General features: G+C 38.0%; 1 protein-coding gene across 2 annotated transcripts; it reads right to left on the reverse strand.

The window, feature by feature from the left end:
* Positions 1-26: 26 nt before the first annotated feature.
* On the reverse strand, positions 27-14,796 carry LOC126372039 (protein brown-like). 2 transcript variants are annotated; one of them, XM_050017550.1, is made up of 12 exons: positions 14,700-14,796; positions 10,627-10,753; positions 9,770-9,818; positions 8,868-9,045; positions 7,844-7,993; positions 7,002-7,240; positions 6,112-6,288; positions 5,004-5,109; positions 4,124-4,297; positions 3,462-3,597; positions 2,103-2,309; positions 27-249 (listed from the first exon to the last, which is right to left on the reverse strand). In XM_050017550.1, exons 1-12 carry the CDS (start codon positions 14,718-14,720, stop codon positions 71-73), a joined length of 1,743 nt encoding a protein of 580 aa, XP_049873507.1. In that variant the 5' UTR covers positions 14,721-14,796; the 3' UTR covers positions 27-70. The 2 variants fall into 2 exon arrangements, with proteins under 2 accessions (XP_049873507.1, XP_049873499.1); XM_050017542.1 differs by having other exon boundaries at positions 4,073-4,297.
* Positions 14,797-14,807: the final 11 nt, after the last annotated feature.

Here is a 14,807-nt window from a genome sequence, read left to right on the forward strand (position 1 = left end):
GATATTTTAAAATATAAGAATAAAGATGAAAATACAATATTTTTCCATAATTTAATAAAGTTTTCTTATTCTAATAAGCATACCCCTTCTTTTCTTCTCGCTTTAAACCGTAATAACCCAAGGCAGACCAAATTATAGTAACACAAAGTAGACCCAAAGTATCTTGTAGAATGAAGTCCTTTGCGTACCCATTTTCAACTAATACTGAGATACCGTCGTTGACACACATCGTTGTGTTATATGGACAATCTGGAATGATAAACAAAATATTATTAAAGATGGCATCAGAATCTGAGAAAAGTGAAGAAATGGCATGACATAATACGAAACCCTTCCATTTTGTTACTAAATTAAAAAGTTAGAGCAACATACATACAGACAATAACTTACACGACCCTTACAACGCTTGTTAAAATAACATACCATTAAGAATCATGACTACTTATATTCCTAATCGAGTAAGTCAGGGGTACATCGACACCTAACACCCCGGACACTTCATACAAACAACCTCGTTTTACACAGACATTACACATTGACATTATCAACACGCGCAACTGTGCGTGTGACTTCTGAGGGCTGTCAATTCAATACCTAATAGCCTTTACGATTCAAGTCTATATTATATTCGAGGGGGGTGAGGTAAACCTAGCTCAGACGCTGGTGGGGGGAGGAGAGTTGCCGTTCCATACGTAGTATTATTCCGATCGCAACTCGCAAAATGACCTAAGTACTCCCTCTTCACCGAACTTTCTGTTAGACCAACGTTAGGTGGTAAGCTGTATTTCCGTCTATAAAGGTTAAATAGTAAAACATTTCATGATTAGGTAATTTAGGTTTAGGGTAAACATTAATCAACGATAAATTAAAATAAATAGCCAAAAGACAGAGAATCCATTCATAAAAACCTAGCATTTTACACAAAAATATATAAAAGCCGAGATGGAAATTGATTGTTAAAAAGTAATATCGTTGGTACGATCATAATTTAAATTTTAATAGACGGCGCTAACAACCCGTTACTCTCACTATGTAATAAAATTCTTTTCATCGGCCTTTTTATACAAAAATCTGGTTTGTACCGGAGCTATTAGCTATCAAGATGCCTTTTAAAGACAATGTCTCTAAAAATGCCTATAATTTATATCCCGAGATAAACCATGTTACTGAATTCACAGGTGGATAAGAGCCGAGCTTGAGATTTCAAAATTTGAGCTTTCGTAATTTGTGATAGAAAGTTTAAATTGCTTTGAAAATACCTGACTGCCTTCACGTAGATACTTAGTTGTTTACTCACAATAATTGATGTTAGTAAGTTAATAAATAATTACCTGAATATTTTAAAACTATTGAACCATTTCTTTTTAACGTGAGTGAATTAATAAATAAGTAAAGTAAATGTTCAAGACTCTAGTATTTTAATAATACTATATTTATTTAAGTACCTACTTCAATCAAGTTGCCACTCTACTTATTTTTATTCTTTATGCCTTTAAAATCGTGAAGTGTAAATTCATTTACCGTCCCAAATTGGGCCATAAAAATAATAGAGCCCATAAAAAAATAACCGGTTACTATACGGAAAATAAAACACGTTTTTGGAATAGAAAATGGGTTAATCTCGATGTTTGTAGAAAGAACATAAACATTCGAAGAGCTTTGCCTGGGTAGATTTTCTTTTCTTACGTAAGCAGTTACTTTGTTTCTTTTTTCGTTTTTTTAATGTATTGTCGGTTTGCGACAGATTAACTACTTAGGCGGACAAATGGTGAGCGCTTAGGGCTCTCATATAAAGGTGATAAGCTGGTCAGCGTAATAGGTTGTCAAACCCATTTCAGGTCTCCAAATGCTCCAATACTCGCAGTGGTTGCAAAATAGTCGCTGACTGATGGCCTGACGTTCTGATCGTGGTAGGTATCTTAAATAGCAATAATGTTAATTTACTTACCCTAAGGATACTCGAACAATATAAACCGACTCAATTCGCAAGCGCAATGTGCGAAGGTGTTAGTAAGATAATTGTTTTTTACCTACTTTAGCATTTAATAACGTCTCGACCCGGAAATAGTTCACAATAAGTCTCTTAAGTCTATAAGACTCACCAATGTGGTCGATCTGCCTCCAATAAATGTTGCTCAAAGCATCCATGACATAGTAGAAGTGGGAGATGTATTTGACAGGGTGCAACCAGATGGGCAGGGAAGATATCCTCAGGAAGGCTCCGGACATGAGGAAGAGAGGGAGGTCAGCGCAGGGCATGACGTCACCCATGACGCCGGTTGATGTGAAGAGGGCTGCCATGCCGAGGCCTAGGATTAACAGAAATGTATGTTAGCGGTTGCGTAAATCTGATCGTATCAAAAAAAAAAACAAAACGTACGATGGTGGCGCCATCCCGCGGCATTAAGCAGTTGTCATTTAGCGAAGAAAGGCGCGATTGAGAAAAAAAAATACACTGCACCACCCAAATCCCCTGGTAGTTGCGGCTTCCGAATACATCCCGCTTAGGGACGGTACTGAAAAATATCGGCGTCCGAAGGACGTAATATACGATCCCGACGACCCGATTACCCTAGCCATAGAGGCAGCCAATCAGCTCGCGACACCAAACACTTCAGGACCCCGATACCGACCCCGCCGGCGTGGTTGACGATTTCCCTCATTCAGCGCTTATCACTATCGACCCACTAGGGTCGTTTAATTCTTTCAAATATTTTTCCTCTCAGACGACGCCCTGAGCCGAGGTTCGCGCCCAACTGGGCACCCTCAGGCCTGTTGTCTTAAACGTTGTACCGGGTGAGAGCCTTCAGCGCTCCCCATTTGTCCGGCCAAGTAGTTAATGCCATCTGCGGCAAATCTACAATAAGTCACGTCAAAAAAAAAAAAAAAACAAGGGAGTTCAACGGAGATTATTGTGTTAACGAGAGTTCTAGAGTGAATTAGATAAAGTATTTTATAACTGGTATTAGAGGTTTTTTCTTTCATGTATGATTATTTTTCGTCCGACATAATTCCAGCCGCATAAATTACTAAGAAACGTCGAGTTTTTACTAATTAAATCGCATACAAAAACGATAAAAAAATTAAGGCAGATTTATTAATGAAGAAATAACATCAGAAGACTTACATGTATTATAATAATTAAAACACATAATAACGTGTTATTACCGCGTTTAAATCAGGGATATGAGACTCCCGATATTTTGACACTATTGCAAGTGCCATGATCACGTGATGACAGTCATCCCGTGATCATGGCACGGTAAGAACCCGTTATTATGTGTTTTAATTCTGATAATAACCGCGTAAACTTAAAACAACCTATTATAATGTAATATACTCGTACCAGAAAAAAGTTAGAAACATTGTAATGTATACAAACGTATCAAATAGAAGCGACAACTTCCAAAAAATCGAAATCATCCATATTGTAGATAGGTAAAAGCAGATGACATAAATACCGTAAGCAGTAGCAGCCACGGAAGCCCACATTAAAGCGAGAATAAACTCCAGAGAAGTGATGACGTAGTTGGGCAGCTCCACAGTTATCGTGGCTACAACGACGAACATGACTGGCCAGATTATACATCGAGGAATCTGCAATAAAGTGTTGTTACACGATTATTTCAAATACTCCTAATACTTCCAAGGATTAACCAATATTTCGTCCCTGTTACTACTTGCATCAACAAGTAAGTAGTCGTTATTTGAGTCATATCATCGGAGAATGACGGCTCAAAAATAACCCAAGAGAAGAATACCATTGTTTCTGAATCGATTCTTGATAGTTTTCTAAAGTAAGTAAGCATAATGTGATGAGTGATGAAGATGATAATATAATAAACCTGGCAGAGATTATATTTTAGAATCAAGAAACAATAAATTAATTTAGGAAAATAGTAATGGTGAGGTGCTATCTCATTTGATCAAAGATAAACAAGGTACACTTCATACTTTATCCAAAGTTTATGCTACAAGCCCTTGCACCTAGGCCAATTAGGTTAAGGATCTCAATTCAGTGATTTGGCGATGTATTTAAGTCTAATTTTAGAAAAAAAAATCGCATACTTACCAGACTGAAAAACCTCGCAACAAAGTACGCTGAAGTTCTGTATACTCCAACCTCCCTCCTGAAGAGAGTCAGCTCCCCCTCGAACACATAGAGGGCGTTGTAGGAGAGGCTGAAGCAAATCTCGCTGCAGATCAGCCATAGGTACCCCCTAAGGTCTTGTATCCCTCTCTGAGTGGTGCCTGAGATACCGACGTAGCATGTACCGATTACTATTGAAGACATTCCCTGCGAAAGATAGTTTTTAATATAAGAAGAGAGAAGCTTAGTTATGATTAAGAGTACTTGAATACGATTAAGCAAATAATTAAAGGTATGGCTGAAAGTAAAACGTATTTCATAAATATTATCTGTGGCTGAAAGAACGACAAAGATCTCAGTAACGCATAGAGCAACACGGACCTCCGCAGCAACGCAACAGAGGAATGGCTTGCTGACAACAAACACCAAAACCACTCATGGCGCCTTTTCGTAGTTTTGAGTTCATTTTTGATGTGACTATTAGATTTGCCTCAGATGGTATTCCAGGCCAAAGAAACGGATAGCACTGAAGTTACTCTATCCGGACAAGCCGTATTGGGTCGTTACTGCACCAAGGAACATACATTACATACATACTTAAATCCTCCGGATTATGAAAACGATAAAACATATAGGGATGTCTACTGCTAAAACTTTTAATGACACTTTAATGGCCAAAATAGCCACTATTGACTCTTCCACAAATCTCTTAAAGATCTTTGGTGAACTAATCAAGCTAGCTAGTACAAAAGCGAAGGGCTCGTAAAACTTTCTATGTTTTCTTTAATACTCAACAAAATCGGTGAGCCGCCGGGCCAGCCGCGTCAATTTTATGCCAGGTTTACGTCTTTTATGGCTTGATACTTCGGAAATAACGGTCATAGTTCTATAAAAACTATTAAATTTAACTAACCAGACAAACAAACAGCTGGAACAAATTGTTTAGCACTTCTCTCGGCAGTGTTAAAGATGATCTCCATAGTAATAAATATACTTGTATAAGCCAGTTTCTTTGGCATCTGAAAAAAAACATTGGCAGGCATATATTTCTAGTAATATAGGGTTGACTTGAGCCATAAACCACAGTCTGGAGTTTGTAAAGGGTGTGTCTTTACCCAATTCAATATATACAGGGTGTTAGTGACATCGTAACGAATACTCAGGGGGATGATTCAGACCATGTCATTCTGAGTTAATATCAAGTGGAATTATTCCGGCGCAAAAGTCATGTTGTTTTCTTAGTTTTTTAAATTATTTTCAAGAAATTCTATACTTTTGCGACGGAAAATTCGACTTGATATTAACTCTGAATAATCAGCTGAATCATCCCCCTCAGTATTTGTTACGATGTCACCGAATACTGAGGGGGGTGATTCAGACTATGATTCTGAGTTCAAGTGGAATTTTCAGTCGGAAAATTAATGAAATTTTTTGTGTTTTTTTTTAAATTAAGTAAATACTTATTTTCAATTTCATACTTTTGCGAAGTTTTCGTTACAGTGTCACTAACACCCTGCATATAGGCCTCCAAAACCTGTCAGTTTTGGAGACGTGGGTAAAAACACTCCCCAGACACTTTATACAAAAATCTCATGCTAACCATGAGCGGCCTAACGCGTAAGTGTGAGCGGGACAGACTGTTCATGCTCTTCGCCTTACTTCTTAGCAGCTCACGGCCATTTAAGACTAAAGTAAGACTCAGAACGGGTGAGGTCGGCGCCCGATACGAGTTGGTGCGGGGCGGACAGCTACCGTTCTACGAGTATTATTCTTTATTCTATGGTAAAAGGTAATTGCCCGTATTAAATATTCTGCGAGGGCCTTAGCCAGAGTTTGATTAGGACATTATAGCTTCGGTCCCGGTTACTACTTACTGATGTAAGTGAGTAAACGTTACATGAACCATGTCAGGGGCCTTTGGCGGCTCAATAATAACCCTGACACCAGGGTTGATGAGGTTGGTATTCCACCTCACAGCCCACACGATAAAATACCTACGTATATGTTATTTTGTAACTTACATTCTATGTTCCTCCGCCCTTTTGCCTTTATTACGAGTACGCGTTCCGTGGCACTTCGGCGATTGCTCGTATATTTCCGTGAGTGTCTGCGCATGATTCTCGTTTGTATCCCAACTAGATACGGCTCGGATGTAGAACTCGGCTGGGTTGTAGTTATTCGGGCAATGGAGATTTATGCTAGGCCATAAGAAGACATATTTCTCAGAAAGAAGGTGTTTGAAGGTCGTAAGATACTTAAATTAATTTATGGCTTCATTACAATTTTATTGCTTGTTTTTTAATTTGTTGGTTTGTAAGAAGGTCGATGGAAAAAAAATAACTAGGTACTTAAGTACTAAGTATTTTGTGATCATGGTGAAGTATGGCTATTCACCAAATGTAAAGAAGGAAAATACGCGGTACTTAATTAGTAGTAACAGCATTGTCATCTCTTTGAAAAAAAAAACATAATCCGATGTGATTTTGTTCAACAAAACCTCCATTACTTTCAATTACTTAATAACAAAAAATTGAGATCACATTTATTTACGTGAATTGAAACTAATGTCTATTGCAAGGTTTTGTTGATAAAATCACGTAAGCGGCTTTTTGAAAAAAACACATTTGTATGTGATTCGAAAGAATTAAATAAAATTTATTATACCATCATCTCCCTAGCATCCCCCGTCCCGTTTTTTATGTCTGACCTTCCAACCCGCAAAGGGAATACCAGCCCAATACAGGTTAGGTCACATACCTCCGAAAATGCATTTCTCGGGAATGTGGGTTTCCTCACGATGTTTTCCTTCACCGCTGAGCACGTGGTAATCCTTAATATAATAATCGTTATGATCCAAACATAAAAAATAAAAATTTTTAGTTAAATTTAAGTTTCCGTAACAAATACTCACCTCTCAAACAAATCTCTACAATCATCTTGGGTGCCTTGGAATAGGAGTCTTCCTTCAGCCATCAGCATTATAGAACTGAACTCTTTAAAGAGATCAGATGAAGGTTGATGTACTGAACAAATCACCACCTTATTAAAAGAGGCTATTTTCTTCAAGACACCTATTACTAAACTCGCATTATAGCTGTCGAGACCCGTCGTTGGTTCATCACAGATTAGTATTTCTGGGTTTGATAGAAGCTGTAAAAAAATATATTTATTTAATTGTTTATAAAGGTACATACAACATTACAGTATAATCCAATGCGCTGTATGACGAGAAAACAATACAACAAAAATAAACAATGAATGAAAAAAGATAAATACTTAACATGAAAAACACAAAAAAAATACAATTTCAAAATTAGAAAGTAAACTATCACACAAAAATAAAAAGGGCTATACTTTATACGAAAGTGAAATTTCGTATACCGTGATCAAATTGAAGATGATATGAAGCAAAGCCAAGTCACACTTGAACTTTCGAATATCTCTGGTTGACACTATTTCAAACCGGCAAGCAATAGTGGGTTTGATCTTTTGACGCCTTGGCAATGCACATTTTAATAGAGCTTACGAGTTTATTTAAGTAGATGACCGGCCTCACCAACCCTGGTGTCAGGGTTATTTTTGAGTCGCCAAAGGCCGCTTACCCGGGATCGACTGATCTTACATTTGGACAATCGGGTGATCAATCTTTGCAGGTTAACATTGCTGTTACAAAGTGATTTTTGTGATATGCCTCCACTGGGATTCGAAACTGGGACACGTGAGCCACATGAACATTTGATATTTTAAACTTACTGATGTAGCCAAAGACAGCAACCTCCTCTCTCCACCAGAAAGAGCATTAGTTAACGTGTGCTCAAGAGGTTTAAGTTTCAATTCGTGCATCAATTCCGTCAGTATTACTCTGTTAGTTGACGTCTTACAGCTCCCAAGTTTCATTTCTGTCTGAAACACAAATATTTTAGTAGTGGAGTCAATGAAGGGTTTCACTTCTAAATTATCAGGGAATTCCAATTTTGATGTTAAAAACATCTTTGTGGGGCAAATAAACATTTCGATCATAATAACGGTTACTTATTTTGTTTTTCAAACCAAAAATGCGTATTGAAGTACTTTTCTGGTTCTGTGCAGAGATCGCATCCGATTAGTATCTCAAAGCCGTTGTTGCGTATAAAAATCTACGAAAGATTTGATTTTGTTTTAGGGGTCATGAAACAACAAAACAAATCCGCTCCCGCCTCTGTGTGGAACGAGCCTTAACCTATTATCTGTTTTGTTGATATAAATTTCGTCGATTACGAAACTACTGCAAGCAGGAGCCAGAAATGTTTTTTTTTTATAATAAAACTAAAATATAGAAAACCTTACTTCCCGGGTTGGGATCTAAACCACAGACCTCGACTTTACGAATATAAGTTAGAATTCACGTTTAAATCCTACATATAGCGTGGTTTGGTTAATGGAATGGACTCCCTCTATTATATATGTAGTTCAGACTTCTGGTATCAATAAGTACTTATGGATATGGAGGAGTGTGACCTTCTGAAACAGGTGTTTCACAGTTACTAGGAGGTCACAACTGCAAATATTATTATTTACCATCTCGGTTAAGAATTTTTTTTTTTAATAAATAAATAAGAATTTTACTTAGCTGGCGAGGAGTGAGTGTATATTATACATGTCTGCCTGCCTCTTCGGAGATACAGGCGTGATGCAATATTTACGTGTTGATTCCCTTTGTATTTAAAAAGAAAAACATCCTATTTCCCATTGTAATTCCACAGCCCAACCTTCTAAAATCACCAAGTATCCTACTAACCATAAACACCAAATGTTCCATGACAGTTAAACTGGGCATGAATGCTTCAGATTGAGGGACCACCTCGGCCACGTCTTGAAGTTCCCTGACATTTGTACCCTTCACTGTAACGACACCTTCGGAAGGCAGGGAGCATTTACCAGCTAGGGACACCAGAAATGTCGTCTTGCCTGCACCACTGGAAATATAAATACGTATCGATTAGTAACAGAGTTGCAATATTAAAAGGTGCTTTCATCATCAGCCCATTATCGTCCCCACTGCTGGGGCATGGGCCTGCCCTATGGATGGATAGGGAGATTGGGCCTTAAAACAACACGCGGGCCCAGTGCGTATTGGTAGTTATTACGACTGCTAATGCAGCCGGGACCAATGGCTTAACGTGCCTTCCGAAGCACGGAGGAGCTCGAGATGAAAACTTTTTTATTTTTGTGGTCACCCATCCTATGACCGGCCTTTGCGAAAGTTGCTTAACTTCAACAATCGTAGACCGAGCGCGTTTACCGCTGCGCCACAGAAGAGGTGCTTTAGTGGGAGGAAAAGATGAATGATAATATAAAATACAGATTCTGTATGGTATTAAATAAATATACAGGCTGGCCCAGAGGTTCACGTTCAAAATGGGTCATATCTCCAAAACCGTAAATAATCGCTGAACATATTTACGTACATGGGCGTGTTTTTGGTAGCCAATGAGCCCGTCTGTATTAATAATATTTTTTGATACTTATAAGGATTTTTGATCCTCACAACGACATTAGTAAGTACAAATAGATAAATATTACAATCAATTAATTATTACGATTTTGCAAAAATACCGCTTATTATGCTTATGACGTCCAATTGTAATTGTCATATATGTATTGTGCTGTGTTTAATAAGGAAATTATTGATAGATATACCTTGGTCCAAGTACAGCAACAAATTCGCCTTCCTTTATGCAGCCTGTAACTAAAATGTTGACATTGTTAATATAAGTTGCAATAAGTTTAAGTAATAACTTACTGCTTTGTAGCTTAACTAATCTTCACAAAGAGTGCTAAAGTATTCAGGCTAAAATGGTATTTCGTTCAAAATGTTTATTAAATTAATTAATGGCTCCGATTCCTGCAGACACCTTCTTATTTTTATTTTAAGTTATACCCGCCATTTTCTTATCCGCCGAAAAAGAAAGGGACAAATGATTGGCAATTATTAATTATAAAATGAATGAATAACCGGAGCGAATAAAATAGGCATCCCGCTGATTTTCTTTCAATCTGTTTGCTAGGAGATTTTTAATTTCTGCCTGAAATTGACGTGTTCCATAAATTTTATGCCTAACGATTACCCGTCCCCTTCTTTTTCAGCGGATAAGAAAATGACAGGTATAACTTAAAATAAAATTAGATAGTGTGTACTGTACTGGAATCAGCACCAATAATGTATATCGACCATAAGGCTACATTGAAGTAATTTGTTGACATTGTATATTAACCTTTGTATGCGCCGAAGTGCAATATTGTTTTACTTAGGGTGGTATTAATAAACTAATCCCAGCTGAGACTGCCCTCAAGACCATGCTCAAGTCCCTGTTTTTATATGAGAACTGTCACATTGACACGATCTTGAGAGCAGTCTCGAAGCTGAAGTTAGTTTATTAATACCGCCCTATGACACACAGACTGTACACTTTCAATTTATTTTTTATATTTATGTACCTATACGTTATTATATCGTCTCGTCGTGATACAAGTTTAAACTATTCCTTTATACTCACCATTGTTCAATATCACAGTCTTCGGCTTCGTAACCTTCCGTCTCCACCATGACTTCTCCTCTGGTGTCCATACTTTTAGGTTTGTGATTCGCAGGACATCCTTGTCGCATCCTTTTGTTTCTACATTCTATAGGAATGAAGAAAAATAAGTAAGTATAAAATACTCAATGCCGTTCTCGGGCACAGCGGGGATCCTGTTAATCAAACTCGAGCTTAGAGCGATCCAGGCTCGTATTCGTGCAATGCAGATCCATTATACGTAATCGTGTATTTATTCTAACACCTGTATTCTAAAATATTAATTAAAGTCGAACATATCATACTACCAACAAAACAATACGAAAATTATGACGTCATACCTCACTACCTCATACCTCATACCTCACTTGCTTCTATGCTGTTCTGGGAGCAAATAAAAAACATAGAACACGTTCAGCTGCTTGTCTTCCCGGGCATGTCGTAAAAACCGACAGAGGGATTGTGTCCTCTAACATGATGGACTAATGTTATGGGCGATAGGCTGATCCCTTATCACCATAAAGTTCATCATATCCAGCTTACGACATCGTATCAACAGTGGCTGCAAGTTGTCTTTGATTACTTGTGGCTCTGCCCACCCCATTAGGGATTACGGGCGTGAGTTTATGTATGTATGTATGTACCTCACTAAAGTAACTCCCGGTGGGGACAATCACAAAAGTCACTTTGTGATCTCTATTTTGGTCAGGACATTACAGGCTTCTCACCTGATTGTCCAAAAGTAACATGATCCGTGCTAAGGCACGTTAAGCTGTTGGCCCCGGTTACTACTGACTGATGTAAGTACGTAGTCGTTACATGAGTCTTGTCAAGGGTCATTGGCGGCTCAATAATAACCCTGACGCCAGGGTTGTTGGGCTTGGTAATCCACCTCACAACCCACACGATAGAAGGAAGGACTGAAGTAAACTCGAGTTACGGTGGAGGTCTTCCTTTTAAGGTCGCTTCAACTGAGGACGGTTTGGGAAAAGTTCGAGTTAACATCTTAGAATATGGATGTGAGTATGTCAATACAGGGCAGAAGTCGTAACAGATTAAGATGTTAATTAAGTATTTATAATAATCCTCCATTTATACATCCGTTTTTTGCTAATTTATTCGTTCTTATATGAAGACAGTAGATTTCTTTCATTATATTCGTTATGGTTATCAGGAATACAGTTCCGTCTTTACTAAACGTAGGTTAACTTACTAAATTTCGATGATAAGTGCTTACTTATCATCGAAAATGATACTTCAGATACTACTTACTTTTAAAAAAGATAGCGAACCAAAAGTTTTTGTAAATAAAGTGACAGATACGTACATCTCACGTTATCAGGGTAGGCAGGGCAACAAAACACAACATTCTTTGATTGTTTTCTCCCAGGTACAGTTTTTTTTTGACATGACTTATTGTAAGTAGATTTGCCGCAAATGGCATTAACTACTTGGCCGGACAAATGGTGAGCGCTGAGGGCTCTTGCCCGCCCAGGTACAGGCGCTACATAATTAACAATACGAAGAGGATTGCACAATGAAATACTTTTGCTAATGACCAAGTAAATACTTTTTAGTTAATTACTTTATACAGGACTAGCTTTTGCCCGCGGCTTCGCTCGCGTTAAATTCGGGGCAACACGGTTCCCTCTTCCTGATATACCAATTTTTAGCTTCCTACCTTGAAAACTGGGAAAAGTCCCGTGTAAAATTTCACCCCCCTCTTTGAAAGGGTTAGGTGCAGATTTCCACGATTTCTTTGTTAGTTACAAATAGTCCACATACCAATTTTTAGCTTTCTACCTTGAAAATTGCGGGATACTCTATACAAACTTACACCCCCCCCCATTTTAGGAAAGTGGGGGGTTAGAAAGAGACCGAAAGTAGCCTATGTCACTCTCCATCCCTTCAACTATCTCCACTTAAAAAAACAAGTCATTCGTTGCGCCGTTTTACCGTAAAAGATGTGCAAACAAACAGACAGACACACACATACACTTTCCCATTTATAATATCTATTAGCATAACATAACATAACATAAACTGCCTATATACGTCCCACTGCTGGGCACAGGTCTCCCCTCAATCAACCGGAGGGGGTATGGAGCATACTCCACCACGCTGCTCTAATGCGGGTTGGTGGAGGTGTTTTTACGGCTAATAAATAGCCGGGACCAACGGCTTAACGTGCCCTCCGAAGCACGGAATCATCTTACTTTTTCGGACAATCAGGTGATTCAAGCCTGAAAAGTCTTTACCAAACAAAGGACAGTCTCACAAAGTGATTTCGACAATGTCCCCATCGGGAATCGAACCCGGACCTCCAGATCGTGAGCCTATTAGCACCTATTAGCTGTTAGCATGGATGATAATTGATAAATAATCACCTGCATGACGCGCGCTGGCGCTTAATTTGAATTGCTTAATAAGTACTCCTAATTACTCATTTGACTACAGCGATATTGCTACTCAGTACTGTTTTGTCTCTTTGTACTAGCTCTTATCTTTTCTAACTGACTCACTTTCCATAATTTACAGATGTAAACAAACCTTAGACAAAGTACATACGTCACAGTTATAAAATGGTGCTAATTCCTGCAGACGCCATCTAATATTATTTTAAGTTATAAGTACCTGTAATTTTCTTATCCGTTGAAAAATAAAGGGACGGGTAATCGACAGGCATACAATGTATGAAATACACGTCAATTTTAAAACAACCGTCTAAAAATTTTACATCGACCAATAATCCGACAGAATTAAGTAGATAACACGTCAAACGGATTGCATACCAGCGAGATGCCTATTTTATTCGCACGGGTAATTCATTTATTTTAAAATTAAGTTGTTGATATTCATCAGTCCCTTTCCCTTTCCTAAATAACTTAAAATAAAATTAAGAGGTGTCTGCAGGAATCGGGGCCATTGTGGTCTTACCAATAAACAAGCTGTGAACTTGTGTAAGTATTTGACCGCCAAGCCAACCTACAATAGTCCGTAGCACCCTGAACAAGCTACGAAGACCTCCCAGAGAGATTAGTTAGTTAAGTAACTAAGTATGTAAAGAATCTAATTCCTCTACAAATATTCTTCTTATCGTGTAGGTTGTAAGGTGGAATACCAACCTCATCAACCCTGGAGTCAGGGTTATTATTGAGCCGCCAAAGGCCCCTGACATGGCTCATTGTAACGAGTACATACTTACATCAGTAAGTAGTAACCGGGACCAATGGCTTATCGTGCCTTCCGAAGCTCGGATCATCTTACTTTCGAACAATCAGGTGATCAGCCTGTAATGTCCTAACCAAACTAGGGATCACAAAGTGATTTTCACAAAGGATTCAAACCCGGGCCGTGGTCGTGAGCGCAACGCTCCACCACTGGCCCTCTGAGGCTGTTCCTCTACAACTAACATTATTCTTATTCATAATGGTTTAAAACATAAACATAAATAGTACTTGTAGAAGCTGGAGCCTAAACTGGGACACCTGTGTTATATGTCTCCAGTAGGGCTAACATGCGTTACATGATAAAATTTGGTCACGTTCATTTTATCGATTCTTACGATATAATTATGTCGTTTTGTCGATTGGTGCCAATATGTGAACCCAAATAAGTCATGTCGTTCTGTCAAAATACGAACAAAATCACGTGTCACGCAAGTTAGGAGAAAAAACAACCTTATTGATTTCGACCTAATTTATTATAGAGATAATTTTATAATAACTTGAAATGTATATAGGGTATATACATTTCAAGTTATTATAAAATTATCTCATTGATTTAAAAGATGTTTTGCTGTTGCAGTTTCTTGTCATTTCTTCTCCTCAGTCATAACACCTTGCGAAATGACGTAAATTCAAAAATGTTACATTGACCTTCAACAAGTTTATTCATGATAATTACGCTGAATAAATTATTCTGATTTCTTGCGTATGTTACCCCTGCAGGCTTATGGCCAGTTATTTAATATTATCTATAGAGAGTATTATAAAGAAAGTAAACAACTACTACGTAGGTACCTAATTGTAATAATTAATGTTATAAATACATACCTTGCTATTAGTAAAGTCCATGACACTTCAACACGGAAAGACCACTTGATTTGACAATCACATTTCCACTAACGATGCAGTATGACACGAATAAAATCGTAACTATAT

This window comes from Pectinophora gossypiella, chromosome 2 (assembly GCF_024362695.1).
Source record: "Pectinophora gossypiella chromosome 2, ilPecGoss1.1, whole genome shotgun sequence".
NCBI classification, from domain to species: Eukaryota; Metazoa; Arthropoda; class Insecta; order Lepidoptera; family Gelechiidae; genus Pectinophora; species Pectinophora gossypiella.

What these genes read in the sequence shown, in the direction of transcription:
- LOC126372039 (XM_050017542.1), bottom strand. Translation starts at nt 14,720, where the DNA reads ATGGACTTTACTAATAGCAAG. An exon ending in TGGACTTTACTAATAGCAAG is followed by an intron (nt 10,754 to 14,699) that starts GTATGTATTTAT and finishes TCATTCCTATAG; the next exon opens with AATGTAGAAACAAAAGGATG. An exon ending in GTTGCTGTACTTGGACCAAG is followed by an intron (nt 9,046 to 9,769) that starts GTATATCTATCA and finishes TTATATTTCCAG; the next exon opens with TGGTGCAGGCAAGACGACAT.